Below are 27,901 nucleotides of genomic sequence, written 5' to 3' on the forward strand. Positions count from 1 at the left end.
AAAGGAGTCATTGTTAAATGTCCTGCAAAAGGATAACATGACTATACCTTGTGGTATTGAAATTAATATGCTGATATGATGCAGAGTTATTTAAAGAATAATTTAAGGTATTTATTGAAATGTGGAAAGTTTGAGAAGCTATTTTTGATTGTAATAGGTTTTATAATATATGGTAAGAACTGATAAAATGTGTCACTTTATCTGAGTAGTAGATAAAGATAATATAAAATAGATTTATATTTTTGTATAACATTTGTTTTTATATGTTGGATGGTTGAAATAAACAGACTAAAAACACAATGAAAATGTGTGATTTGGGGACTTCCGGTAAGATGGCAGAGCAGAAAGCAGCCTATTGCAGTAGCGGGTAATAGGCAGCGGCAATTCACGTCCAAGTAGCCAAAATAACAACAAATCTCCCAAAGGGAAGATAAAGGGGACCCAGACAGGCCCATCGGGGGTCCTTCTAGAGGGTGGATTATGACCAATTAAGAAGAGCTAAGGTCGGTACGAGATACCCCGAGAAGACGAGGGCGACCGCAGACGTGAAAGTGAGGCTTTTAAAGCAAAGCTCTGCTGGTTTATTTATTTTTTTTAGTAAGTTCCCTAACCCAAGAAGATTGGGGGAAGAGTAAGAAATAGAGAGGAAGGACAGTCAAGAGAAAATGCGTACCAAAATGCTCCTTCATGTGGGTATGGGTTGGAGGAGATGGGCAGCAAAAAGCAGCTCGATCCAGGATTTTCTGAAAGCAGAAATCCCTCTGTGTTGCCAGTGTGGCATAGTAGCTTGAGTGTTGGACTGTGACTCTGTAGACCAGGCTTCGATTCCCAGCTCAGCCCTGAACCCCACTGGATGACCTTGGGGAAGTCACACTCTCTCAGCCTCAGGGGAAGGCAAGGCCAAACCTCTGAAAAAAAATTGCCAAGAAACCCCCATGTTATGTCTGGCTTTGTGCCCCTGTAAGTCGGAAACGACTTTCAGGCACACACCACCACCACCAATAACCACCACACTGCATTATGGACTGCAGGTATAAGTAGCGGGACAGAACTGAGATACCAGTTCCCATCACAAGCACCCCGAATGTATGTGGACTGCGGGTTTAGACCCTAAATCTATCTGGTAAGATAGCTATCCTTGATCAAGGAGGTTCCCTTTCACCCACAAGAGAAGAGCCCAACACACTGTACAAGGAGCAAAGAACAACAACTGTATTAGCATAAACCAGAAATCTATAAGCTCACATTGATACAGCAAGCATTAAATCCATCAGATAAATTAAAATTGTTGGTCTCAGTAAGAAAAAGTTAAAGTTGAGAACCTCCCCCCCCCCCCCCATAAATTTATGATTTTGGAAAGCAATGTAGAATATTAGTATGAACTAAACGCCAATGAATAAGGTTAGGAGAATAAAAAAAAGACACAAGAAATAAGAAAGACGATAGAATATCAATGAACAATAGAAGCTAAGTATATAAGACAATTTAAACTAGCAAAAGAATACAGTTGGAAATTAAATGAGAATTTATTGCAAAAAAAAGAGATGATCATCCAAAACATTAAAACTATACTTGGAGTGAACAACTTCTTGAGGGCGAAAGGAACATAGTGCATAATGTATAATATATAATACATTCAATTTATCTTTTTTACTTTTATTTTATTTTTGCTAAAATTATATAAAAATTTAATCCTGAGTTTAACAAATGGTTAATAAGAAAGGGGAATTTATCTATATCACCCGCTGAATAAAGTCACTATATGAAGATGGGATATTTTATTTGTATTTTTCAATTTTGGATTTTTTTCCTTTTCTTTCCCTAATTATAATGGAAATAGAGATGATAATAAGACAGAGAGATAATTTAATTTGGTTTGTGACATTTATTCAAAGTCAGTTTTTGCTACGGATTATAATCGATAACTATTACACTAGGAAGTCATGTTTTATGTTTGTAAGAAGGAGACTGGTAGTATATTAATGGGTATGTATGTATGTGTCGATATGTATCTATGTTATTGTGAATGTATGTAGATGTGTAAGTGAGTTTTTGTGCAAGTTTGTTCTAGTTTTTTTATAGTTGCTGTACATTTTAATGTAACAGTAATAAACTTCATTTAAAAAAAATAAAAATATATTTCGAAGAAAATCTGAAGAAAGAAACAGTTGCAATTATGGTTTGGGAATCATAGAATCATAGAGTTGGAAGAGACCGCAAGGGCCATCCAGTCCAACCTCCTGCCATGCAGGAAAGCATCCAAAGCAGTCATGCATGGATATTTTTTATCCAACAAAATTGTGAAATGAAAAGAAAGAGGAAAGAAAAAATACAAAAAAATCATGAAAAATTGAAAGAAAAAGAAAAAAGCTTTACAAGAAAATCCTTCAAATATATCAATAATAAAAGAAATCAAAATGCTGCAGAAACAAATCTCAATAGATGAAGCAATGGAAATTCAAAATAAACCAAGGTATGTGAAACAAGCTACCGGTTCATTTCTGGGCACACTTCAAAGCGCTGGTCACGATCTATAAAGCCCTACATGGCCTTACGCCCAGACTATTTGAGAGACCCTATCTCCCCATATGAACCTACTAAAGCCCTAAGAACTTCAGGAGCAGGCTTTCTCTCAATCCCACCACCATCACTGGCTCGCCTGGTGAAGACATGAAAGAGAGCTTTCTTGGTAGCTGCTCCCATCCTCTGGAACTCCCTTCTGTGGAAGCTAGGTAGGTCCCCTCCCTGCTCTCCTTTCACCAACAGATGGAAATGTTTTTATGCAGGCAGGCTTTTTAAAATTATGGTCAGGTGGCTTTCATACAGCGAGGGGGGGGGATATTTTTAGATTACGCTTTTAACTTTTGTCTGTTTTCAGTTTTAACCTTGTAAGGTAATAAAAAAGACCATTAAAATTAAAAAAGGTAATTTTAATGGTCTTTTATAAATTTGTTTCAATGTTTTTTTTTTCCTATGAGCTGCCTTGTGTTCCTTTTTTGGGAAAAAGGCGGCATAGAAATAAAAATAAATAATAAAATAAAATGATCTTTTCTATGTCTACCAAGCTGGGTTCCATGTTCTGGAGCTGATCCAGCTGATGGGTGGTGGGGACCAAGACAATTATGTAAGGACAAATAATTTGTTGTTGTTGCTGCTAAATATTATTATATTGTAATAATATTTTTGCAATATATATTAAGAAGAAAAGTTAGTTATGTGAAAGAAAGGGAAATAAAGAAATACTAACCAGGATCTTTTGTAACAAAATCTAACAGTGACCCACAACAGCATGCTGATATAGTAATAGCAGAGGCAATAAATAAATGAAAAATAATTTCAAGAAACCGTTTCTAGAAGATCTGTCTTTTTTTCTCCCTGAATGGGTTGTTTGACAGAGGTACTGAAATCCTCGGTGCTGTCCCAGCTCAATTCAGGGGTCCAGGCATACTATGCTTATGGTTTGGATAGCAATGGAGACCTGTTGTCGGCCTTGATTGTTATGCTGCCTGCATTACTTTAGGTCCTATATTTGTCTCACAGGCTGTGGTCATGATCCACTTTGGGTATATACTCAGGTGCCCTGTGGGTTATCCTCCCTCCTTGAGTCGGCAGAGTGAGTGATGTCCATGGATACAAATGGAGAAACCTCCAGGCTTCCCTTGGATCTCTTTCTCTTGTCAGACATTATAGAACCTCACTGATTACCAGTTGGATGTCAATGGAGACCTGCTGTTGGCCTTATCTTTGAGTTGCTAGCATTGCTCCAACTGATGTCCTTTGGGTCTGGCATTTGACTGAGACCCTGTGGTCATGATCCATACACAGCACTTTTGGTATGCTCAGGTGTCTTGTGGGTTTTCTATCTTCACTGAGTTAGCAGAACATATGATGTACCCCCACACAAATGGGGGGAGCTCTGGGATTCCCTTCCCCTCTTTGTCTTGCCAGGCATTACAGAAGCTCACTGTTCATGGGCTGGATATCAAAGGAGATCTTTTGTAGGCCCTGATCTTTGTGCTCCTCTAATATTGCTTCAACAGAAGTCCTTGCACCTTACATTTGCCTCAGAGATGGTGCTCATGATCCACAAGCAGCACTTTGGGTATGTTCAGGTCCACTGTGAGTTTTCCTCCTCCCTTACTGAGTCAGCGGAGTCCATAATGTGGGGGGAGCTACAGGCTTACCTTGGCAATCGTTTGCTTGCCAGGTATTATAGAGGCTCAGTGCTTATGGCTTGATAGTGATGGTGACCTGTTATCAGCCCTGTTCTTTGTATTGCTAGCATTGCTGCAGTTGACATCCTTGACCTTCCGTTTGTCTCACAGGTTGTATTAATGATCCACAAACAGCACTTTGGGTATGCTCAGGTGCCCTGTGGGTTTTCTGCCCTTACTGAGTTGGCAGAATGTGTTACATCCAGCTACAAATGTGGGAAATTCCAGGCTCACCTTGCCCTCTTTCGCTCACCAGACATTACAGAAGATCACTGATTATGGGCTGGGTGGCAATGGAGACCTCTTGTTGGCTTCAATCATTGTGCTGCTAGTATTGTTCTAGCCTTGAGTCCTGGGTTTGTCCGAGAGGTGGTGCTCAGGATCCACAAGCAGCATTTTGGATGTGTTCTGGTCTCCTGTGGTTTATCCTCCCTCCCTGAGTTGGCAGTGCGTGTGATATCCACCCACACAAATGGGGGAAGTGGCAGGTTTAGCTTGGCTCTCTTTCTCTTGCAAGGCATTACAGAACCTCACTACATAAAGGCTGGATAGAAATGGACACCAGTTGTGGGCTCCAGTCATGCTGCCAGCATTGCTCTGATTGAAGTCCTTGAGTCCTGCATTTGTCTCAGAGGATATGGTAATGATACAGAAGCAGCACTTTGAGTATGCTCAGGTGGCCCTGTGGGGTCTCGTCCCTCGTTGACTTGGCAGAGTGTGTGATGTCTACCCAAATGAACATGATGTCTACATTTACTCTGCCACTGTTGCAAATAGATGATGTATGCCAGTCATTCTTGTCTGTAGTCAGTACCATTTGCCCACTTTTGGCAAATGTGGAAGTGCACCTTGGTGACAATTTTGCCTTGGCCTAAAATTTATTTCAGAAGATGTGGTAATGATCCAGAAGCAGCACTTTGGGTACACTCAGGTGCCCTGTGGGTTGTCCTCCCTCGTTCAGTTGGTAGACTATGTGATCTCCACCCACATAAATGTGGGGAAGTCCATGCTTACCTTGACCTCTTTCACTATCAAGTCATTACAGAATCTCATTGTTTAGAAGCTGGGAGGCAATGGAGACCTGTTGGCAGCCTCAGTCATAGTGCTGCTAACATTGTTCCAACTGAAATCCTTGGCTCCTATGTTTATCTATAGCTCTCCCTCCCGTTTGGCCTGGCAACTCCATTGGTGCTGATACCAACCTGGGTAGGAATTGTGAGGGCCTCCAAGGGCTACCCAGCCCAACCCTATTCTGCCATGCAGGAACACAAAATCAAATAATTCCTGACAGATGGCCATCCAGCCTCTATTTAAAAACCACAAAGAAGGGGACTCCACTATTCTCCAAGGCAGCATATTCCACTCTTGTCTTCAGGAAGTTCCTCCTAATAGTTTCTATGATTATAGTTTTTTGTGAGGTTTTCGAGTTATGTGGCCATGTTCTAGAGGAGGTGCTTCCTGAGGTGTATCCAGCATCTGTGGCTGGCATTTTCAGAGAATGCTTGTTTGGAAAGGAGTTCTGTGTACACACACACACACACACACACACACACACACAGAGTGTGACCTGGGAAAGCAGGAGTGATTTGCATGTGTCTTGTTCTGTTGCTAATGGCAGGCCTCAGGGTGGGAGGGTCTGCAAAAGAGGATTAGTGTCTGCTTCATTAGAGCTCATTGTCTAGAATAGAGAACACAAATCACACTGAAGAGGCAGCCACAATCAGGTAGCATAAGAAAATTCCTCTGGTCTTTGGAAGGAGGGGGTTCTTCAGATGGTAAGGGTGAGAATGCCCAGTGAAAACAGTGGAGATTGTCAGTTTTCCATCAACATAGAAAACTATGAGTGTATCTACACTGCAGAATTATAGCACTTTGACACTATTTTAACTGCCATCCTTTGGAATTCTGGGATTTGTAGTATGGGAAGGTATGTTCCTCTGGCCTAAAGCAGTAGAGCTTTCTAGCAGAGAATTCAGGAAAGCCCTTAGCAAACTACAGATCCCAGGATTCTACAGGATGGAGACATGCAGTTGAACTAGTAGCAAAGTGCAATAACTTAGTAGTGTGGATACACCCGGAGGGTGAGAATTCTGTTTCCAGTGAGACGTCAGCTTAAGTCAAAGTCAAAGGGAATTGTCCTACTCTATGTACAGTCAACAAAAGTAAAGCAGCCTAGTTTGAAACAGTGTTTCCAAGATGGTACATTAAAATAATGTACCCTCCTTTCCCTTCTCCCTGGGAGTGACAGCACTGGCGCAGACACCCGCAAGGAGGAAGGGACGGGGGGGCGCCTCCTCCTCTTCTCACCGTGGCTGCCAGGCAACCACAGGGAGAAGGGGACGGGACTGCAAACCCCAGCGGGCTTTGCGGCTGCAAGTCCCGCCTCTTTTCCCTCAGCGGCATCCCTAATTGTTTGGGAGGCCGGGAAGGGGCAGGACTTCCGGCCACAAAGCCCGCTGGGGCTTGTAGACAGCCGAAAGTCCCGCCGCTTCTCAGCCTCCCAACCAATCAGGGAGGCCACGGGCGGGACTTTCATCCCCAATGGGGGACACAGCCCAACAAAGGTTGGGAACCACTGTCCTATTGCCTTCTACCTTACCAAGCATCATTGTCTTTTCTAATGAATCATGCCTTCTCATGATATGTCCAAACTATGACAACCTCAGTTTAATCATCTTGGCATCCAGATCTTTACAACTACTGTTAGTCCTCCACATGCATAGATTGACCCATCCATGGCTTGCTTGCATATATGCCAGGGTATATACTGGGACTTGAGTATCCATGGAGCTTAATTTCCTGGAACAGTCCCTAGTGGATACCAAGGGCCCACTGTATATAAGCAGTCAAAGGAGACTTAGGTCTAAAACATACTGGTCTAAAACATACTGTAGAAATAATCCAGTTTGAGATTGCTTTCACTGCCCTGGCTCAATGCTATGAAGTTCTGGGAACTGTAGTTTTGTGAGCCATTTAGCCTTGTCTGTCAGAGAGCTCTGGTGCCACAATAAACTACAACTCCCGGGATTTCAAAGCACAGAGCCAAGGCAGTTAAAGTGGTCTCAAACTGGATTATTTCTGCAGTGTGTTTTGGACTTGGGACACTAGCGCTGGAACATGAAGCTACTAGAAAGACATGGGAAAGTTAGTGGGGGAGATTTAGCATACTAAATCAATCATTAAATCAAACAGCTAATTCAAATACAATGATGCTGAAAGGGGGATATTTCTAACAAGCTATGATTATACAAATATTACTACGCCAACAGCTTTTCAAGAATGAAAGAGGTGTTTGTATGCTGGGGATCCCATTTCCTCTGTTCTTCCCTCCTTTCACTTTTCTAGAGAAGAAAGCAGCATCACAGATGAAGATGGGTTATTTCTAACCCTCTTCTCCTTCCCTTCTATGTACTTGGAGAAAAAAAGGTGAAATACCCCTGTTCAAGAACGTGGATGGGAAAAGAGATGTGGAAATGCAAGCACCGTTTATGACCCACCCCACATCCATTCCTTCCAAGTACAATGGCAAAATGCAGACAAGTGTGCTGATTAATTCTAGCTGTTTCCATTCTCATCTGGAAATGGTCTTTAGTTAAAGTAAAAGGCCTTAATTGCCCTTTCAGGACAACTTCATCTGCAAATATTTTTGATAACTGGGATCGTTCAGTTCTGTGACTTTACAACTTATGGTGACCAAGTCAAACTTATCACATGGTTTCTTTCCTTGGCAAGAATTGTTAAGAGTTTTGCCACTGTCTTCTCGTGAGGCTGAGAGCACGTGACCCAAGATCATCCATTTGGTTTGGATGGTCAACCCTGGTCTCTAGAGTCATAGTTCAAAACTCAAACCATTATGCCATGATGGCTCTTCAGTATAATATACTGCTGCTTACACATATGAGCACATGCACACACCACTGTGTACACTGCAGTTAAACTCAGAGGGGAGGTTAAGGGGAATGGCTGATAATGCTTCTTCCTTGAGCCAAAATGCTCCAGATGTCCGGTTTTAGAAACCTTGACTCCAGTATAGAATTGGCCTAGACTCACTGAGTGCTTAAAACATTTTTGGGGGAGGAGAGGAGCATTGAGAAATTTCATTTCTAGACAGCTTTAGCTATCAAAACTCTTTTTCTTTCCCCTAGGGGAATAATAGCATCAGCCTTGTTTTGACCAGCCATTTCTATTCTTAGAGTGACTGTATGGTGGGGAAAGACCCTTCAAAAGACCATCAATTTAGCAGAGAATTCTGTGAGAGGGAATAAAAGATCTTTGGTTCACCTTTAGTAAGGAAACACCTGGTATGAGGAGGCTTGGAAATGGAGGGTATAAATATGGACTATGCCTTTGAATTTTGCTGATGCTTCCTTGGTTACTTCGAGCCTCAGTCTCCTCACCAGTCAATCACTCTACCTTTCCTAGAAGGAGATCTGCCTGCCCCATGGAGCTACTCACTCGTCCTGAGGTTTGGGAGGAACAGGGCTTTTGGGTTTCCAAAGCCAGGTGCTCTATAAAAAGGCAGCCCAAGAAGAGGGAAGGAGGACTTTACCTTCAATTGGTAGATTTTGTTAACTGCCTGGATCAAGGAGCGAGGAAAACAGAGCCCAAATCAACCTGGGGGGAAAAAAGGCAAGAAGGACCCACACAAGAGGGGCAGCCAAGGTAGTATACACTGAGCTTGGCAAGGATCTCTTGCCTCACAGCCAGGCAGCCAGGGGAGCATTTCCACTGTCTCTTTGCCAGGTGAGTTTCCCAAATGGTGGTATTCCTGCTGATCTGCTTACTTTTGAGTAGCCTCCACCATGGTTTGGCCAACCCAGATTAGGTATCTACCTAGTCACACATTCTCAGCCTCGGAGGATAGCCATGGCAAACTCCCTCTGAACAAATCTTGCCAAGAAACCCCCATGATAGGTTCTCAATAATAATAATAATAATAATAATAATAATAATAATAGGATTTATTTATATGCTGCCCAATCACTGGGAATCCGGGCGGCTTACAACAGAGGGGATAAGAGACGGTTCCCTGCCCTCAGGCTTACAGTCTAAAAAAACATGACACAAAAGGAAAAGGGAATGGTGGAAGGGGGGGAGGAGGGGATCAGGTCCAGCATTTTTTTCTCCCTCTGAGGCCTGGACCAAGGCAGATGGCCTGGAGGGAGGGCTCTTCTTCAGGCTAGCCCTGATGGAGCTGGGCCTGCCTGGTCAACTCCCTCATAGGCCGGAAGATGACAGTTATGGAGGGAGGAGTCTCCTCTTCCAGGCTTAGGTCACCATAAATTGGAAATGACTTGAAGGCACACAACAACAACCCCAACATAGGAGCCCTGGTGGCGCAGTGGTTAAATGCCTGTACTGCAGCCATTCACTCGAAACCACAAGGTTGCGAGTTCAAGACCAGCAAAAGGGCCCAAGCTCGACTCAGGCTTGCATCCTTCCGAGGTCGCTAAAATGAGTACCCAGACTGTTGGGGGCAAATTAGCTTACTTGCTAATTAGCTTACTTGCTGTTCACCGTTATGATCTTTGGAATAGCGGTATATAAATAAAAAAACACAACAAAAACCAAAAAACAAACAAACATACACACACACACTGGAAGCTCATAGGATAAAATGGATCACAACCTTAACTTCCAGAGCAACTAGATAGGTGTGATTAGCACAGCTGAAAAACCTCCATGACCCAAAATCCCAGCCAAGTAGAAATCTTTATTTGGGAAAATGGACTCCAATGCCAGGCTCACTGATAGTCTGAAGAGCTTGCCATGGTGAATTTAGTTGGTTTGGCTTGATTTGGATATGGATCTCTGAATTGTTCTCCAGAATACAGACCTTGCACCCCATTAAATAGGCATCAGATTCTGATTCCTGTAGAGGCTTTGTGATTTGTTGTATTTTCCTCACATCGTGGCTCTTTTAAGTTCCCCCACAAGTGTGCGTGGTTACTTTGGTTGCTTTAGATGACTCAGGAGCTTCCTTTCCAAGTCACTTTCTTTCCATGCCAGTTGGTGTCTTGCAATTCAGGGTTAGTAGATAAACAGTAAATAGAGCCAGTGTGACATAATGGTTTGAGTGTTGGAATACAACTTTGGATACCAGGGTTCGATTCTCAGCTCGGTCATGAAACTCACTGGGTAACCTAGGGTAGGTCACATGCTCTCAGCCTCACAGGAAGGAAATGACAAACCTCAGCTGAATAAATCTTGAGAAGAAAACCCCATTGAGCCTTAGGGTCTCCATAAGTCGGAAACAACTTGAAGGCACACAAAAACAACAACAATAATAACAAAGCACAATATTGTAAGACTTTCAGTTATGAATTACTCTTCTCCCGTGTGCCACAATAGTGTTTGTAACCTTAATTTCTTCTTCAAATAGCATGCCCCAGCCTCTTCCCATCTGCTTTTCAAACTCTCCCTAGTTTTTTCATTCCTCTCTCATGTCTCCAGCTCTAGGTACTTCATGCCCAAGAAAAAGACTGTGGACTCATTGCAGCGTTTGTGCTTGAAGTATGTGGCTGAACATATGGAAGATGTCGGTATCAAAGATTATGACACGGACAATGTGGCTGACTACCAGTCTTGTGACACCGTAGGACCCTTCCACATGTTGGGTGAGAGGCACAGGACAAGTGGCAGGAGGGGGACAGAGGTGTCAAAAGGGGTTCATGCTGCTACAGAATCAGTCATTCACTGGCATGGCATAGTTGTTTGAGTGTTGGACTATGATCCTGGAGATCAAGGTTCAAATCAGCCCTGGAACCCCACTAGGTGACCTTGGGAAGTCACACTCTCTCAGCCTTGGGGGCTGGCAATGGCACCCTCCTCTGAACAAATCTTGCCAAGAAAACATGATGATAGAGTCACCATAACCTGGAAACTACTTGAAGGCCCACAACAACAACAAAACTGGAAAGGGTTGCTGTTCCAGTGTGGCACAGCAGTTTAGACATGCCACCAGAAATCATTGCCTGACTGATGTTGTGATTTTTAGTTCCTTCAGCCCCTTCAACCAGCATGGACAATAGTCAGGAATTCTAGGCTTTTCTGTACTATGATGACAATGACAAGGCCACCTGGAGCCACTTAGGAGAAAGATGACCCCCACTTTCCCAGTTGAGGTTATATTGACTTCTTTCTTCCAGAGTGCCTGCTGAGAGACTAACCTCTCCGTCCCACCCCATGACATGCCAATCCTCCAGTTAACCTCTGAGTCACACTCTCTCAGCCTGAGAGGATGGTGATGGCAAGCCCCCTCTGAAGAAACTTGCTAAGAAAACCCCATGATACAGTCACCTTAGGGTCACCATACGTTGGGAATGACTTGAAGGCACATGACAACAACAAAACAAAATATTTGCCCTTTCCAGCTGACTTCTTTGTCCAGGAGCTCTTCAACCTAGTAATAAAGAAAAAACGTTTGACTCCTCCTGTGTTACGCTCCCTCCTGGTGCCTCTCCTGACGAAGCTGGACTTCACCTTATGCTCAAACCTGGTCAACACGTCACTCATCCAGATGATCATAGTGCGCTGCAAGGTAACTGGGGTGTGTGTTCATCCCTGTCTGTGTATTTATATGAAAGAGAGAGAGAGAGAGAGAGAGAGAATGTGTGTGTGTGCACAAACTGGATGGGTACTTCTTGGACAAGTTCTGTCTTTCAAATAAGAGTTCTGTTCCTGTTCTTTCCTTGCCTCTATGGACCTCTTGTTACTTCTGGGACTTTGTTGGGCACAATGTCCCTTGTTTGACACTGGTTAACAATAGAAAGTCACAGAACACTGCACAGTGGGCTTTTCCTTATATGATAAATGCCAGGAGGTGGTCCTATTCAAGTACTGTACATATAGAAGACTCTAAAAAAAGACCAAAAGGATGCTTTACCTATCAGATGTTGTATGGGGTCTATTTCCCCTTCTTTTTTGCAGTCTCCCAAATTATTTGGTTCCTACTTGACATGCCAGGATATTCCTGCTCCCCTATCCCACCCCACCTTGGTGATTAAAAACAAACAAACAAACAATATGTGTGGGTGTGAACTGTAATTATTAAATTAAAAGATATAGCTGTAGAATAGGTATGTAAAGTCTGTAGAATAGGTACGTAAAGAGATCTTGTAGCACCTTTGAGACTAATGGAAAGAAACAAATTGGCAGCATGAGCATGACTTCAGTCTACTTCCTATGTGAGAGTCAGCATGATGTAATGACTTGAGCATTGGACTAGGGTTCTGGAGAGCAGGGTTCAAATCCCTGCTTGGCCATGAAAATTCACTGAAAGGCCTTGGGCAAGTCAGTGTCTCTCAGCCTCAGAGGATGGCAATAGCAAACCCCCTCTGAAGAAAGTTGCCAAGAAAATCCTGTAATACGTCTGCCTTAGAGACTGGGGCTGTACATACGAGTGGCTCAATGCCACCCCTTTGTGCCCCAATGGAAGCTGCGGCAACTGCACGCCATGGCCTCTGGAAGGAGCAAAAAGAAGCTGGTAGAACCGAAAGGAGCACCATAGGCATGCCAGATGATGCCCCTTCTACACTATTATTATTATTATTATTATTATTATTATTATTATTATTATTATTATTACTATTATTACTATCATTATTATTATTATTATTAACCTTTATTTATAAAGTGCTGTAAATTTACACAGCGCTGTACATACAATCTTTTTAATTGGACGGATCCCTGCCCTCAGGCTTACAATCTAAAAAGACACGACACAAAGGGAGTGGTGGTGGGGAAGGGGCCTCTCTAGTAGGATAATACATATAAAATACATAGCAATACAGGAAATGATCCAATAAAACAGGCAACAAAAGAACATCAAACAGCAAGTGACAATTATGCAATGCCTGGGAATGCTGCCCTGAACAGGATGGTCTTCAACTCCGTTTTGAAGCTGGTTAAAGAAGTGATGGCTCTTGCTTGCGGGGGAAGAAGGTTCCAGGAGTGAGGGGCAGCAAGTGAAAAGGGGCTAAACTGGGATGGGGCAGCAGACCTTGACTACCAGAAGGGAGGACCCTAGTGGGAAGGTGAGGAGAAATAAAGTCTGATAAGTAAGGAGGGGCCAGCCCATGGAGGGCTTTAAACATCAACAGCAGGAGCTTATACTGAATGCGGAAAGAGAGGAGGAGCCAGTGAAGGGACGCCAACACAGGAGAGATATGGTCAGAGCGGTGGGTGGATGTGATAATACGTGCAGCTGAATGCTGGACAGAAATTAAAGGACGGAAGTGAGAAAGAGGAAGCCCAGCCAGAAGGATGTTACAGTAATCAAGTTGTGATACAACTAGGGCATGGACCAGGATCTTGGCAGTAGAGGCGGAGAGATAAGGTCGGATTTTGGCAATATTGTATAAAAAGAATCTACAAGCCTTGGCTGTGGTCTGGATCTGAGGGATACACGACAGAGACGAGTCAAAGATAAAACCAAGACTGCGGGCTTGCTGGACTGGTTGAATAGAAATGTTGTCCACAGAGACAGAAAAGGAGTGTTGAAGGGTGGGCTTAGGAGGAAAGACAAGAAGCTCCGTCTTGGACATGTTGAGCTTCAAGCGCCGATGGCGCATCCACTGTGAGACAGCCGTGAGACAAGATGAGACTTGCTGTTCAAGCCTTGGAGAAAGGTCAGGGGTGGAAAGATACACCTGGGTGTCATTGGCATACAGATGGTAGGAAAAACCAAAAGAGTTGATCAGTTTACCTAAGGACAGTGTGTAGAGAGAAAACAGAAGGGGACCCAGAACAGAGCCTTGGGGAACTCCAACAGATAAGGGAACTGCGATGTTTGGGCGCTGTGCCCGAGGGACGTCGTCATGGCATGTGTCATGTGGATGGGCATGCCAAGATGGTGCCTGGGCGGTGCATTGAGGGCTCGGAGCGTGCCAATGCTCAGCCCTCACCGTGTACAGGTTGGCAGTCGCCATAAGTCAGAAATGAGTTAAATGCAGACAAAACACACATCCAGTCCCTGAGGCCTCCCTATTTTCAGGATGCTTCCATTCCCTGCCCTGATTTTCTCTACTCTTCCTCATCTCAGACAGTTCCCTTTTAATGTTTTTGATGTTTAAAAACTCACTCTAGAGTTATAACGCTAATATGATAAACTTTAATAGTGCTTTTCCTATGTTATTTTTCTTGAAGCAAGATAACCACAATGCACACACACTCCCTGTGTGATCTGAGGCATTAGACCAGACTGTCCAGGGAGAGGTGTGTGTATGTGTGAGAGAGCAAGAAGGAGGGAGGAGGGGGATCTTGCTCAGGGCAAACAAACACAGAAATAGTGCATTGCATTTTTACCAGTTATTAGCACTATACCCTGGAGGGGAGGAGGGAGAAACAAAATTAAGGAGACATTGGGGGAGAAACCAAAGACGACCATGTGGGGACTGCAACATTTTGGAAGTACATCTGGGGGATTTGAGGGGCTTACAACCCACATCACAAACAAGATGCCCACAAACAAATTAAGTTGTTTTTTTGCTTCTACATTCCAGCAATGTTTTGCAGGAAGAACTGATAAGAAATGTTAATGAACTGCAGTAAGGTATACAATATAAACCACTGCATATTGACAGTCTGGCTGGGCTCAGTGACAATTTAATGCAGTTCAGGAATAAAACAGAATGTAAGCACTGAGGTTTTTACTGGCCTATGAACAAAACTAGTTTTTGAAGTGATCAGTATGAAGACAGATTTTCTAGCACCTTTGAGACTAACTAATGAAAGAAGTTGGTAGCGTGAACTTTCATAGACTTAAGTCTACTTCATTAGATGCATTTGCATTTGGTCCAAATGCATCTGAGGAAGAAGACTTAAGACTACAAAAGCTCATGCTACTAACTTCTTTCTTTAGTTAATCTCAAAGGTGCTATAAGATCTATCTACATACTGATTCTACAGACTAACATGGCTATATCGTTGAATTCTACCTCTTTGAAGTGATGATTGTGGACATCTGCTCATCATTGGCTTAGTTGCGACTTGAGCCCACGACAGTAGATGTCCAAAGTGTTGTCTGTTTTTGGATTTGACATGTTTGGGAGATTACTCAAACAACCTCCCTCTGAAGAAACTTGTCAAGAAGTCAAAAAGATCCTATGTAGGATCGGCATAAATCTGAAACGACTCGGATGCATACAAGAACAACATAACGCACAGTTTAAACTGAAATTAGACCCGGAAAAAAAGTTGTTTTGATGTTGCTTTTCGCAGTACATTGCCTCCAATCTGTAGCTGCTGTGTCCCTTTTCTTAGATGGGGGAACCCTGTCAATGAGCTTGCAATCGTGCAAGTCCCCAGGGGCTTAATGTTGCTGCTGGGGCAGCTGCGATATTGGCAGTCAGCTGGTGTCAATGTCTTTTCCTCCCCTTCCCTATTCTCAAGCAGTTTGGTTGCCTGTAATTCCCCCCCCCCCCATGTCTTTTATTATTCTTTTAAACCTTCCATTGCAGTAGCAGATTATAAAGTTAAAATTGAAAAATACCCTCAGGTAAAGGTGAATATAGGTGTATGTGTGTGTAGTTCATAAATTATGCTAGTGTGTGGGGCTAGAGGGGCGATATTGTAAAACATGCTGTGTGCAGAAATGAAAATGAACTTTGCTTTTCCTCCCTGATTTGTTTTTTTTATTGTTGCATCCTGTGCAGAACTTAACCACACTGAATCTTGAGCGTTGTACTGAGATCCCTGCCAATGCTTTGGCTGACCTGGTGAAAGCCTTCCCGCATCTCCAAAGTCTAAACCTCTCATTTACTCAGTGTGACACCCAGGTATTGTTGGCTGTGCGCTCCTACTGTCAGAGACTTCATGACCTGGACATCTCATTCTGTGCACGGCTGTCTCCATTGTCCCTCCTCCATCTGGTCTATGACCCCATTGCTGGATCCCACTGCAGCCAGGCATTAAAGAACCTCACAATTGGTCCACGGGGCCCTGGGAGAAACAAGAAAGCAGTGCTCTGGACCCTGGTCTTTGTGCTGCTGGCATTGCCCAACCTGGAAAAACTGTTTCATAACTACCAGGTAAGCGTCGTGTGCCTCATCTACCACCAGCAATTTGACAACACTCATATACCTCCTGGGTTCCCCTTTCTAGAGACTCTGGCCCATAGAAGGAAGTCCAACCTCTTGAATGAGAACAGCACTGGACTCACGGTGAGCCTCAAATTTATATATGAACTATATGTGGACTTTTGGCCTATGGTCTATTCTGTGTGTCCAAACATGAATGCAGCTTCAATGATCCTAAGGAGAAGACCTAGCTTGGACCAAAGCTTCTGGTCCTGCTCCAACCTTACTAAGCTGAGTATCAGAAGCAGGGTGCCCATGGACATGAGGGAGGTTTTGCCGATTGTAACAACCCTCAAGACCCACCTTAAACATCTCTTAGTCGGTGGCTTCTGTTTTGTAGATGAGCTCTCTTTCCATGCTTTGCTACAGCATTGTCTGAATCTTTGGACACTACACATTGTGTACTTCTCTCCATCCATGTGTCACTCTGGAAACCTAACAAATGTGCAGCCCATCCTCTGGGATGTCAATCTTCTTCCTCGTGGGTTGCCAAATCTTCATAGGTTTATCTTGTCACAGGATGACCCCGATCCTTCCCTCCCTTACTGGCATGGGCTGCAGCTAAGAGAGTGCCTTGAAGCTCTTCTGAAACATTCGCCATGCTTGGAAGAGGTGGAATTATCCTTCCTGCCTCTTAGCTTGGACGAAACATTTGTGAATGTGCTGGCAGCGACCCCTGGCACCACCTTGCGAAACTTACACAAGCTCATATTGGTTAAAGTCCACGTGTCCTTCAGCACCATCCACCAATTTTTATTGGCAGAGAATGAGCTGAGTTACCTCGTGTTGTCTTTCTGTTCTGAGATCAATAAGGAAATGTATAAGAAGCTCCTGAAGATAGTAAGAGATGAAAACCTTGATGTGGATATTGAATGGAAGTGGAAATCCCGCTGACCCACCCCAGAGTGAATGGGCAGCTCCCCTTGACTAAGGCCTCCTGTGTGTGTTTTAATAAAGTTTGTTTTACATAATAAACATTTCATCTCTGAATGTATTGAGATCAGGCTTCAGGAAAAGTAGGAAACCCAGTGGCATCATTCTAAGTATGGGCCAACCTTTTTTGCATGTGTTGCACCAGGCTGGCTGACCTGATGCCCTCCTTTTCCAGAACACGTCCTCCATTTCAACCTTCTCTCCAGGAGGAATTCCCAAATATCCTCCATTTTGAGTGTCACTAAGAATCATGAATTTAAATTTATATGAGTGGTTTGGGGTTTTTTGATTTGATTTTGGAAGGTCTTCCATTTTTCTTGAATGTCCAACGTTTTGTGGTACTCCGTCCTCCATTGTGGTTAGGACATATCTGGTCATCTTGTGCACTAGAGTGCAATTATTGTGTGCTGGGTTTGCTAAACACTCTCTTCTACATTGTTCCTTCCTGCGGCCAGCCTGTGATAGGAAGAGCCTTGCTGGATTAGACCAAGGGTGAGTCTTGTTGTTCATTCTGCTATGGGACCAACTAGATAGCTATGGGAATCTTTGGTCCAATGTGCACTGCAGAAATAATCCAGTTTGATGCTGCCTTACCTGCCATGGCACCATCTTATAGAATCCTGTGATTTGTTGTTTGTTTTGACACCACGGCTCTGTGGTGAAAAAGTCTAAATAGCTGTCCGGGAATGCTGCCAACACACACTCACACGGCTGATAAGAGCCTGCTTGATATGCCAAGAAGCAGTTCCTCCAGCAACAATGCCAAAGTCCGAAGAGAGTATGCCACAAGCCAATCCAAAGTTCAGGATTGCAGAGAGCAATATTACCAGTCCAGTCCAAGGTCAAGAATACCAGAGGTTTAGTCAACGAGTCTGGTCCGAGGTCAAGGATTACAAGATTACAAGTCAGTCAAAGGTCTAGGAGGCAAGGAGCCGGACCCAGCAGTGTTCATTTAATAAGAACAAATAGTCTCTGACAAGAGAGCTCGGCGTCTGCCAGGTATCTTAAATCTAGCTCCCTTATCACAGCTGCTGATTGCCTAATGTCTAATTAACCATTTGTAAGTCACTCTGATAACCTTTTGGCTGAAGAGCAGGGTATAAGTAAATTATTATTATTATTATTATTATTATTATTATTATTATTATTATTTATTACTGAAAGCTTTTCAGCAAGCCTCTTGGAACGCTGAAGGCATGCCGTTTCTGACCCCCTCTGGCTAAAAGTAGGAACCTCAATGCTCTGCTGCTCTATGTCTCCCAAGTCTGGCACTTCTACTGGGGCAAGACTGGACTGCTGAGCCCCAGGCTCCCTTGGAGGAGATCCCACAGAGCTAGGGTTTGGCTGAGCCAAATCTACCGGAGCTGGGAGAGCAGAGCTGGGACCTGGCAGGGCAGAACTCCAAGTCCTCCTTGTGGCTGGCCATGACAATAGCCCACAAATCTATCATTTCCAGAATTCCATAGCATTGAGCTGTAGCAGTTAAAGTGGTGCTAAACTGCATTATTTCTGCACTGCAGATTAGATTTTAGAGGTAGGGTTTGACCAAGTAAAACTTTTCCTGCTCTTGTTGGTTCTTCACTGATAATCAGTGGTAGTCATTATTACTTTGATGGCTATACTATTACCGTCTTTCCTTAAGGAAATGAAATAATATATTTTCTTTTATATACATTAACAAATAATTATAGCAGCCAGTTTTGGAGTATAGCTGCTCTTTGTCAGACCCCTTTTAGGCAGCCCACCCCAAACAATCCCAACAGCTGCTGATATGCACTGACAGGCTAATTCTAGTAGTTTTCATTCATATCATGAGCACTTTTTTTGTCAAGGGTTTTAACTGCCTGTTGAAGATCATGAAAAATACTAAACATGTTAACTGGGATGGTTTCAAACAATACAGTGCATGGTGCCAAAAGGAGTGGCACCATGCACTGGAAGAAGCAGTGGCTGCATGCCTGTGGCACACGCCACAGAGGGCACAAGCTCCATTCACTTGAAAGGGGGGGGGGAGTCCTGCCCTTGAAGCCTGCCTCCAAGGGTGGAAGTGCTGCCCACAGAGGGCAGAAGCCCCACCCCTGGCATGCGAACTTAAAAAAGGTTCACCATCACTGGTTTATCTCATAAGAGCAGGAATCCAAAAGGGTATGCTTGGAGAAAAGAGAGAGAAAAATCTGAATCAAGCAAACATCTGGAGCAAGTGAGAGTTGTGTATCCAAAGGGACATACCTAGACCTGCCTTTTCCAGCTCCAATAGGGACAAATACAATTGGTACAATTTAATCAGTGGGTCAAGAACACCAGTTTAATCAGCAAACCAAGAGTACAGATTTAGACTGGAAAATGAACTAATGCAATGATAAAATAGCCAGCATCGTCCTAGTCAACTGATAAATGGTAGGTCTTGTTTTCTGCTCCTCCAAAGACTTGAACCTTAACCAATGGATATAATTTACAAGAAACATTAGGAAAGCCTCTTTTTACTATACGAGCTGTTCAACAGCCGAATAAATTGCCTCCGTGGGTAATGAATTCTCTTACATTAGAGGTTTTTAAAGAGAAGTTGGATGATCTTCTGTTGGGAGTGCTTTCACTGTCTTATTCCTGTATGGCAGGGTGTTGGACTAAATGGCCATTATGATCCTTTCTAACTGTAGGATTCTGTGATTCTATAAATCAACAGTAGGCAAATCCAGTCAATTTAATGGGTTTATTCTAGTCAAAGAGATATTAGGCCACTGTGCAAAATGTATTTGAAATTCAGTATTTACTGCTTTTAAAACAAACAAGCAAAACCCTTCAGTCAGAATGTTGCATTCTTTACATTACTTTTGTTTGGTTGGCTTTTATCTTTTTATGTGTAGGTTTAATATAGTGAATAATTTAACTGGAAGAGCAATAGCAAGCAAGTCCATTTCTATACTGCTTATCAGTGCACTTAAGCATTCCCTAAGCGCTTTACAATTTGTAAGCAAATTGCCCCCAAACTAGCTGGGTGCTCATTTTAGTGCCCACAGAAGGATGCATGCCTGAGTTGAGCTTGAGCCCTTGGCTGGTATTGAACTTGTAACCTTGTGGTTTGTGAGTGAGTGAATGGTTGAAGTACAGGCATTTAACTACCGCACCACTAGGGCCTGCCGTAATATTGGGGATCCAACCACCAGTTAGATCATCCTGATTGGGGCTTTATGTATTATGCCACTGCTTTTCTGCCAATATCTTTATTTCCTGCGTTATGGGAGCTATCTGGAGGAAAGAGATTTTTGATGTCTTGGTGCTCATTCCCACTTACATTTAAAACAGTTTGCGAGTCGCCTTTGCTCCGTGTTGGTTAATAGATTCCAAAAGGTCTGTTGTTCCCACTATGAAAGTGGATCTTTTCATTATCCCCTTGTAATTGCTTCTTTTTTTGGCAGGATTGTCATCCCTACTAGTTTGCGCTGCTTCAAAATGCATGTCAATCATCTGTGCATAATCAGTGATGTAAGCAGCAGCCTGGCCTGGGAACTCTATATACCTATATATATATATATATATATATATATATATATATAAAATAAACTGATAGATTTGATTCATTGGTTTTGCAACTACTTGCCTCACTATGAGGTGCCGTTGAATCGCCTGGGTAATTGCACGTACTTGCAGAATCAGTGAATCGAATCTTCTATTATTATTATTTTTTTAAAAAATCATGTGCCCATAGGTCACATCACAAGCAGAAAGGCAGTGCTGGGGGGGCGGGGCGGGAGAGAATGGTGGATCTGCCAAAAATTGAGACGGGGTGGTAAACACTCTCTGTCATTAGTCCCTCCCCTCCAGAATGATGCGATTCTGATCCGTTGTTCCCACTTGTTGAACATGCTTCAGAATCAATTCTTTTCAAAAGAGCTGCCAAAGAACTAGTGTCTGGAAAGAGCGGGTCTTTTGCGTTTGCCTCGCTCCATCGCGATTGAAACCAATCACAGTAAGATCGGAACCTGTTTCAAATGGGAATGACAGTCATATAACCCAATTTGAAATTCACTTTAAATCATGGTGGAAGTTTTAGCTTCTTGGGGTTTCTGGTGCTGGAACAGGTTTCTGAATATTGCCTCCTCCTTCCTGTGGACAGCATTTTTAGACCCTGAATCTGTGTGGGAAGATTGTTATACTTGATCAAGGAGGTTCCTTTGATCAAGGAAATTCCCTCCCCTCTAGAACAGCACTGGAGAAAACAAGAACAACTTTATTAACACAAACCAGAAATTTATAAACTTGCATTGTTTATATGTGATGATTCAAAAAGGTGTAAACTCACATATAAATATAGAGGGCCTCATGACTTCATTAGGTAAAAAGTATCAGTTCAGAATTAGTTTTAACAATCAGCAATAAGGTATTTATTTCATCAGCACTGGTTAGTCCATGTTGCACAAACATAAAAGTAAATGATACAATGAGCAGAGGGAGCTGTAATTCCTAGCAGCTTCCAAGCAGCTGCAATGGTATCTGTAACATACCAGGCTGGCAAAGGTCAGTTCCCAATCTTACTATCCTCACCCCACCATTAATATGGCTGAACTCTGGGTACTTAATGATCATTGTGTTTGGGCCTTTAAATACAAATGTTTTTTCATCTGTAGAAAATCATGTCTTGAGAGCATCTAGTCTGACTGAAACTAAAAGGAAACTTGGGAATCCTGGTTTGAACTATTAGATAAATAATTGAATTACGGATATGATCTCAGGATTCCATGTACAATTTACCCCCAGTTGGAACAGATTCTCTAAGCATTAGACAAAGCTGTTCCATCATCTAGAAGAACAAGGTTCATTTAAATAAATTCCAAAAAACATTCTTTGAAAGGCATATAACTGAAGTTGAGGCTGACAAGTGGTTAAGACACTGACTTTGTTGACTGCAGGATCGGCAGGTTGGCAATTCAATGCCCGGGTGCTACATGATGGGGTGAGCTCCTGTCACTAGTCCCAGCTTCTGCCAACCTCGCAGTTCTAAAGCATGCAAATGAAAGTAGATAGATAGGTACCACTTCTCAGTGGGAAGGTACCAGCATTCAGTGGAATCATGCTGGCTACATGACCGCCAGAGCAGTCCTTGAACAATGTTGGCTCTTCGGCTTAGAAACAGACATGAGCACTGCTCCCTGCAGTCGGTTACAGCTAGACATTCATGTCAAATGACTACCTTTACCTTAGCCATCTTGATAGACAAGACTTGTGGTGATATACAGGAAGACATGCAAAGCTGGAAAAAAACAGGCATACAATGAGCAACAGAAAAATTAGGAACAAATTAGGAAAGTATGATCAGGACCACAAAGAGTTCTTTTTCTTTCTTTCTATTTTTTAATCAGACAACCAGAGAGACAAGTATCCCCAAACCCTTGGCCTTTGAATATGGCCACTGGAGATGTACGTCAGGCTACATAACAAGTCCCAGACTTTCCCCCAAGAGCTTGCCATAGTATTGAAAATCTACCCAACCATTAGACCATCAGGCCTGGGGCACAATGAGTTCCTTGGATGTACAGTACCATTTTCAAGGGCTAGAAATAAGGAAGTTCTCAAACCCAGTCTGGACACTGTGTGTCATTTTACAACCCACAAGTTTGTTTTTATTGTACCCCAAGGTCACATTCTGGGGCAGGGCCAAGCTATACAATTTGAGGTTCAGCCTAATATCAAACCTGTATTTTACACTGACCCTGTATTTTAAAGTTTGGATAATACCTTCGTTGATGTACAGATCCATCAGTGGATCCACCAACACTCAACCAAATCTAAAACACTCCATCAATATACAGATCACAGGCATTGATTACTAATTAAATAGACACAAAGTCTTCTTGCATATTCCTCCCACCTTGAGGCCTAGCTGTTCCTCAACAGGCTGACACAGATTAGCATGTAAATCACTTCCCCCCAACCAAGGGTCTCACAGTATATATACCCCACACACTTCTATGCGAACATTCCCTGAAGATGCCAGCTACAGATGTAGATGAACCATTATTTTATTAAAACATAATTGCATAAATGAAGAAACAAAACTAAAAACCATTTGGGATGCTGGAAAAGCGTTCACACGTAGTTTATTAATACAAAAATGACACAAGGTGAAAATGAAGAAAAAATAATAACCTCAAATATAGAAAAACAAATTAAACAAAAAGAAAAAGAAATCAGAGACCTATCTCATCCTGGATAGGTGCCTAGACACACATGCCGCAGACGGTGAGGAGGGTTGTTAGCTGGAGATTGAGTGAAGAGTCTTTCCTAGAGATGTGGCAGGGGTGGGGTGGGGGAGAAAAACAACAACACAGAAATCTTTAAGACACACTTTGGAGAACATGTTTGGGGGGGAGGTTAAATCCATTGGTTTGCCCCATGTCTTCTGGAAGGACAGAAACACTTTTTAAGAACTATAAAATGTAGTATGAAGATTTGTTTGTGAAACATACCAGAGCACTGGACAATTCTTTCCACAATATGCTATAGTATTATTATTATGAAAGAATATTTTCAGTTGCCAACCTTGTCTTTAAGATTATAATTTCATGAGACTGTTGCTGTCCAACTAATAAATTTTATTTTGCTTATTACAACATTTTTTGTTTGCAAGAATATTGTGGCCCTTCATTTTCCCTAGGAGAACTTCCAATAGTCTTTCCCCAACCCTCTCCAGATTTTAAAGTCTGCTTAAACTCTGTATCTCTAGTTCTCCCTCCCGTTTGGCCTGGCAACTCCATTGGTGCTGATACCAACCTGGGTAGGAATTGTGAGGGCCTCCAAATGTTGTTGGACTACAACTCCCAGCTTATGTCACCATTGGCTATGCTGAACAGGAACAGGGCCTGCAGGGAATTGCAAGCCAACTATATCTAGAGGCATGCATGATTCACACCTTAGGAGAAATATGATGGAGTAGCATAACTCATCTTAAAGGGGCACTGTCATCATATGCAGTACTATAGTATTCCATGAATGAAGGTGCTCCTTCATTCCTGCTTGTTTTTTAAACTTTAAAAATTACCACCACCCACCCTGAGCGATAGTAATCATGTCAAGAAATCGATCAACTGCATTTCATGCCAGCTCTGTTTCCAGCACTAATCATAGAATCATAAAGCTGGAGGAGACCCCAAGGGCTACCCAGCCCAATCCTATTCTGCCATGCAGGAACACAAAATCAAATGATTCCTGACAGATGGCCATCCAGCCCCTATTTAAACACCACAAAGAAGGAGACTCCACCACTCTCCAAGGCAGCATATTCCACTGTCGAACAGCTCTTGTCTTCAGGAAGTTCCTCCTAATAGTTTTTTTTGTGGGGTTTTCGAGTTATGTGGCCATGTTCTAGAGGAGGTGCTTCCTGAGGTGTATCCAGCATCTGTGGCTGGCATTTTCAGAGAATGCTTGTTTGGAAAGGAGTTCTGTGTATACACACACACACACACACACACACACACACACACACAGAGTGTGACCTGGGAAAGCAGGAATGATTTGCATGTGTCTTGTTCTGTTGCTAATGGCAGGCCTCAGGGTGGGAGGGTCTGCAAAAGAGGATTAGTGTCTGCTTGATTAGAGCTCATTGTCTAGAATAGAGAACACAAATCACACTGAAGAGGCAGCCACAATCAGGTAGCATAAGAAAATTCCTCTGGTCTTTGGAAGGAGGGGGTTCTTCTGGTGGTGAGGATGAGAACGCCCAGTGAAAACAGTGGAGATTGTCAGTTTTCCATCAACATAGAAAACTATGAGTGTATCTACACTGCAGAATTATAGCACTTTGACACTATTTTAACTGCCATCCTATGGAATTCTGGGATTTGTAGTATGGGAAGGTATGTTCCTCCGGCCTAAAGCAGTAGAACTTTCTAGCAGAGAATTCAGGAAAGCCCTTAGCAAACTACATATCCAAGGACTCTATAGGATGGAGACATGCAGTTGAACTAGTAGCAAAGTGCAATAACTTTGTAGTGTGGATACACCCGAAGGGTGAGAACTCCGTTTCCAGTGAGACATCAGCTTAAGTCAACGTCAAAGAGAATTGTCCTACCCTATGTAAAGTCAACAAAAGTAAAGCAGCCTAGTTTGATACAGTATTTCCAAGATGGTACTGTAGCCAAGGGTCCGTAGGGGAATTTTATTATGTTGTTATTAGTCCAAATATTGCAAGAGGGGGCTGGCTACCAGAGCCCACCGAGATCGTCTCCCGATATGTATACGGAGTAGACCAGGGCCTCCCAATAACTGAAGCTGAGACAGATTGCAATAACTAAATGTCTACTTTATTGAAAACAGGGGGAACACACGCAATGCCCACACTCACACACACATTCAAGGCTCAGGAAGGTAGGTTGGAAATGTGGAAAAGATGTTTAGGCTTTGCTGATGGTATACTCACCAAGATGTAGTCTTCCTCCGGGAAGCGAATGGGATGTGGGACAGTGAGACAAGTCTGCTCCGCAACCTGGGTTTGAGCAGAAATGCCGGCTACCAGAACAGAGGTAGACCTTTGGGATGGCGCGCTGAGCAGCCAAAGTTGGGACCTTTTAAGGGCGAAATCTCACCTGAGGGCAAAGAGTTTTGGTGATTGGAACAAAGGCGTTTAATTGCTTTCTTTCACCTGGATGTCTGGATCTGATAATATCAATGACTTAAGTTGTTCGGACAACAGACTTGAGGAGGGGGTGATAGCTTCAGGGAAGGCAAACATTTCACTCTTCCTGACTCAAGATAATCCCTTCATGCGACTTCCCAGACCTTCTAATATGTTAATGTGGCTGCTCCCCTAGGGGAGGTGTACATGTCCTCTCGCTTTGCCAGTAATGGCGGACAGCCTAGGAGTCTGGCCAGGGGTCATCCAAGGGTTATCATTGATTCCAAAATTTATATAAACCAGCATGGGTAACAGGTACATTAAAATAAAATAAATAAAAAATCCATAACTACTCAGCTCAGTTTGAGGCCCCAAGTAACATCTCATCCCATCCAAGTCATCACTGACCCATTACAGCTCTTTTTACCAGTTTAAAAAAACATGTTCTCAGTCTCTCTCTCTCTCTTCCGATTTCAGCCTTATGGAACAGAGGCTTAAATGATTCTTACAGTGGACCTTTGGTATCCACTGAGATTTGGTTCCAAGATCCCCCGTGGATACCAAAATCAGTGGATGCTCAAGTCCCATCAAATATAATGGCATAGCAACATGGTATCCCTTATATAAAATGACAAAATCAAGGTTTTAAATATTTTGAAACTGTGAAGGCTTACATTCATGGATAAAAAAAATCTGTAGTTGTGGAGGGCTGACTGTATTTTCAGTGAATAAGCAATGAAGTGATCCAGACTCTTTGCTGTGAAGCCAGCTTTGATGTGGGGAACCCTATGAATGAGAGCCTTCCAAGTTACCCTATCATCAACAGCCCTTACAGACTCAGGACTATGGGTTACATGTCTGAGAGTCCATCCACTTGTAATGTAGTCTCTCTCTTTTCCTACGGCCTTCTACCTTACCAAGCATCATTGTCTTTTCTAATGAATCATGCCTTCTCATGATATATCCAAACTATGACAGCCTCAGTTTAGTCATCTTGGCATCCAGATCTTTACAACTACTGTTAGTCCTCCATATGCATAGATTCACCCATCCATGGCTTGCTTGCATATATGCCAGGGTATATACTGGGATTGAGCATCCATGGAGCTTAATTTCCTGGAACAGTTCCTAGTGGATACCAAGGGTCCACTGTATATAAGCAGTCAAAGGAGACCTAGGTCCAAAACATACTGCAGAAATAATCCAGTTTGTGATTGCTTTCACTGCCCTGGCTCAATGCTATGGAATTCTGGGAACTGTAGTTTTGTGAGGCATTTAGCCTTGTCTGTCAGAGAGCTTTGGTGCCACAATTAACTACAACTCCCAGGATTTCAAAGCACAGAGCCAAGGCAGTTAAAGTGGTCTCAAACTGGATTATTTCTGCAGTGTGTTTTGGACTTGGGACACTAGCGCTGGAACATGAAGCTACTAGAAAGACATGAGAAAGTTAGTGGGGGAGATTTAGCATACTAAATCAATCATTAAATCAAACAGCTAATTCAAATACAATGATGCTGAAAGGGGGATATTTCTAACAAGATATGATTATACAAATATTACTACACCAATAACCTTCTGAGAATGAAAGAGGTGTTTGTGTACCATTACCTCTTCCCTCCTTTCACTTTTGTAAAGAAGGAAGGAGCTGCACAATTGAAGATCGGTTATTTCTAACTGTTCTGTTCAAGAATGTGGATGGAAAAAGAGATGTGGAAATATAAGCACCATTTATGACCCACCCCACATCCATTCCTTCCAAGTACAATGGCAAAATGCAGGCAGGTGTGCTGATCAATTCTATCTGTTTCCATTCTCATCTGGAGATAGTCTTTCATCTTTAAAGTAAAAGGCCTTAGTTGCCCATTCAGGACAACTCCATCTGCAAATATTTTTGATAATTGGGGTAGTTCAGTTGTTTTGTGCCTTTACAACTTATGGTGACCCTAAATCAAACTTATCACATGGTTTCTTTCCTTTGCAAGAATTGTTAAAAGTTTTGCCACTGTCTTCTCATGAGGCTGAGAGCATGTGACCCAAGATCAACCATTGTGTTTGGATGGCCAACCCTG

General features: G+C 42.8%; 1 protein-coding gene across 1 annotated transcript; it reads left to right on the forward strand.

The window, feature by feature from the left end:
• The first annotated feature begins 332 nt into the window (after positions 1-332).
• On the forward strand, positions 333-17,185 carry LOC149321012 (uncharacterized). The gene is made up of 5 exons (XM_089495572.1): positions 333-367; positions 10,668-10,831; positions 11,588-11,754; positions 15,869-16,375; positions 16,811-17,185. Exons 1-5 carry the CDS (start codon positions 333-335, stop codon positions 17,183-17,185), a joined length of 1,248 nt encoding a protein of 415 aa, XP_089351698.1.
• The last annotated feature ends 10,716 nt before the right edge of the window (positions 17,186-27,901 follow it).

The sequence above is a fragment of the Sceloporus occidentalis genome, unplaced genomic scaffold (genome assembly GCF_023333645.1).
Source record: "Sceloporus occidentalis isolate IW3139 unplaced genomic scaffold, rSceOcc1.0.p SCAF_1, whole genome shotgun sequence".
NCBI classification, from domain to species: domain Eukaryota; kingdom Metazoa; phylum Chordata; class Lepidosauria; order Squamata; family Phrynosomatidae; genus Sceloporus; species Sceloporus occidentalis.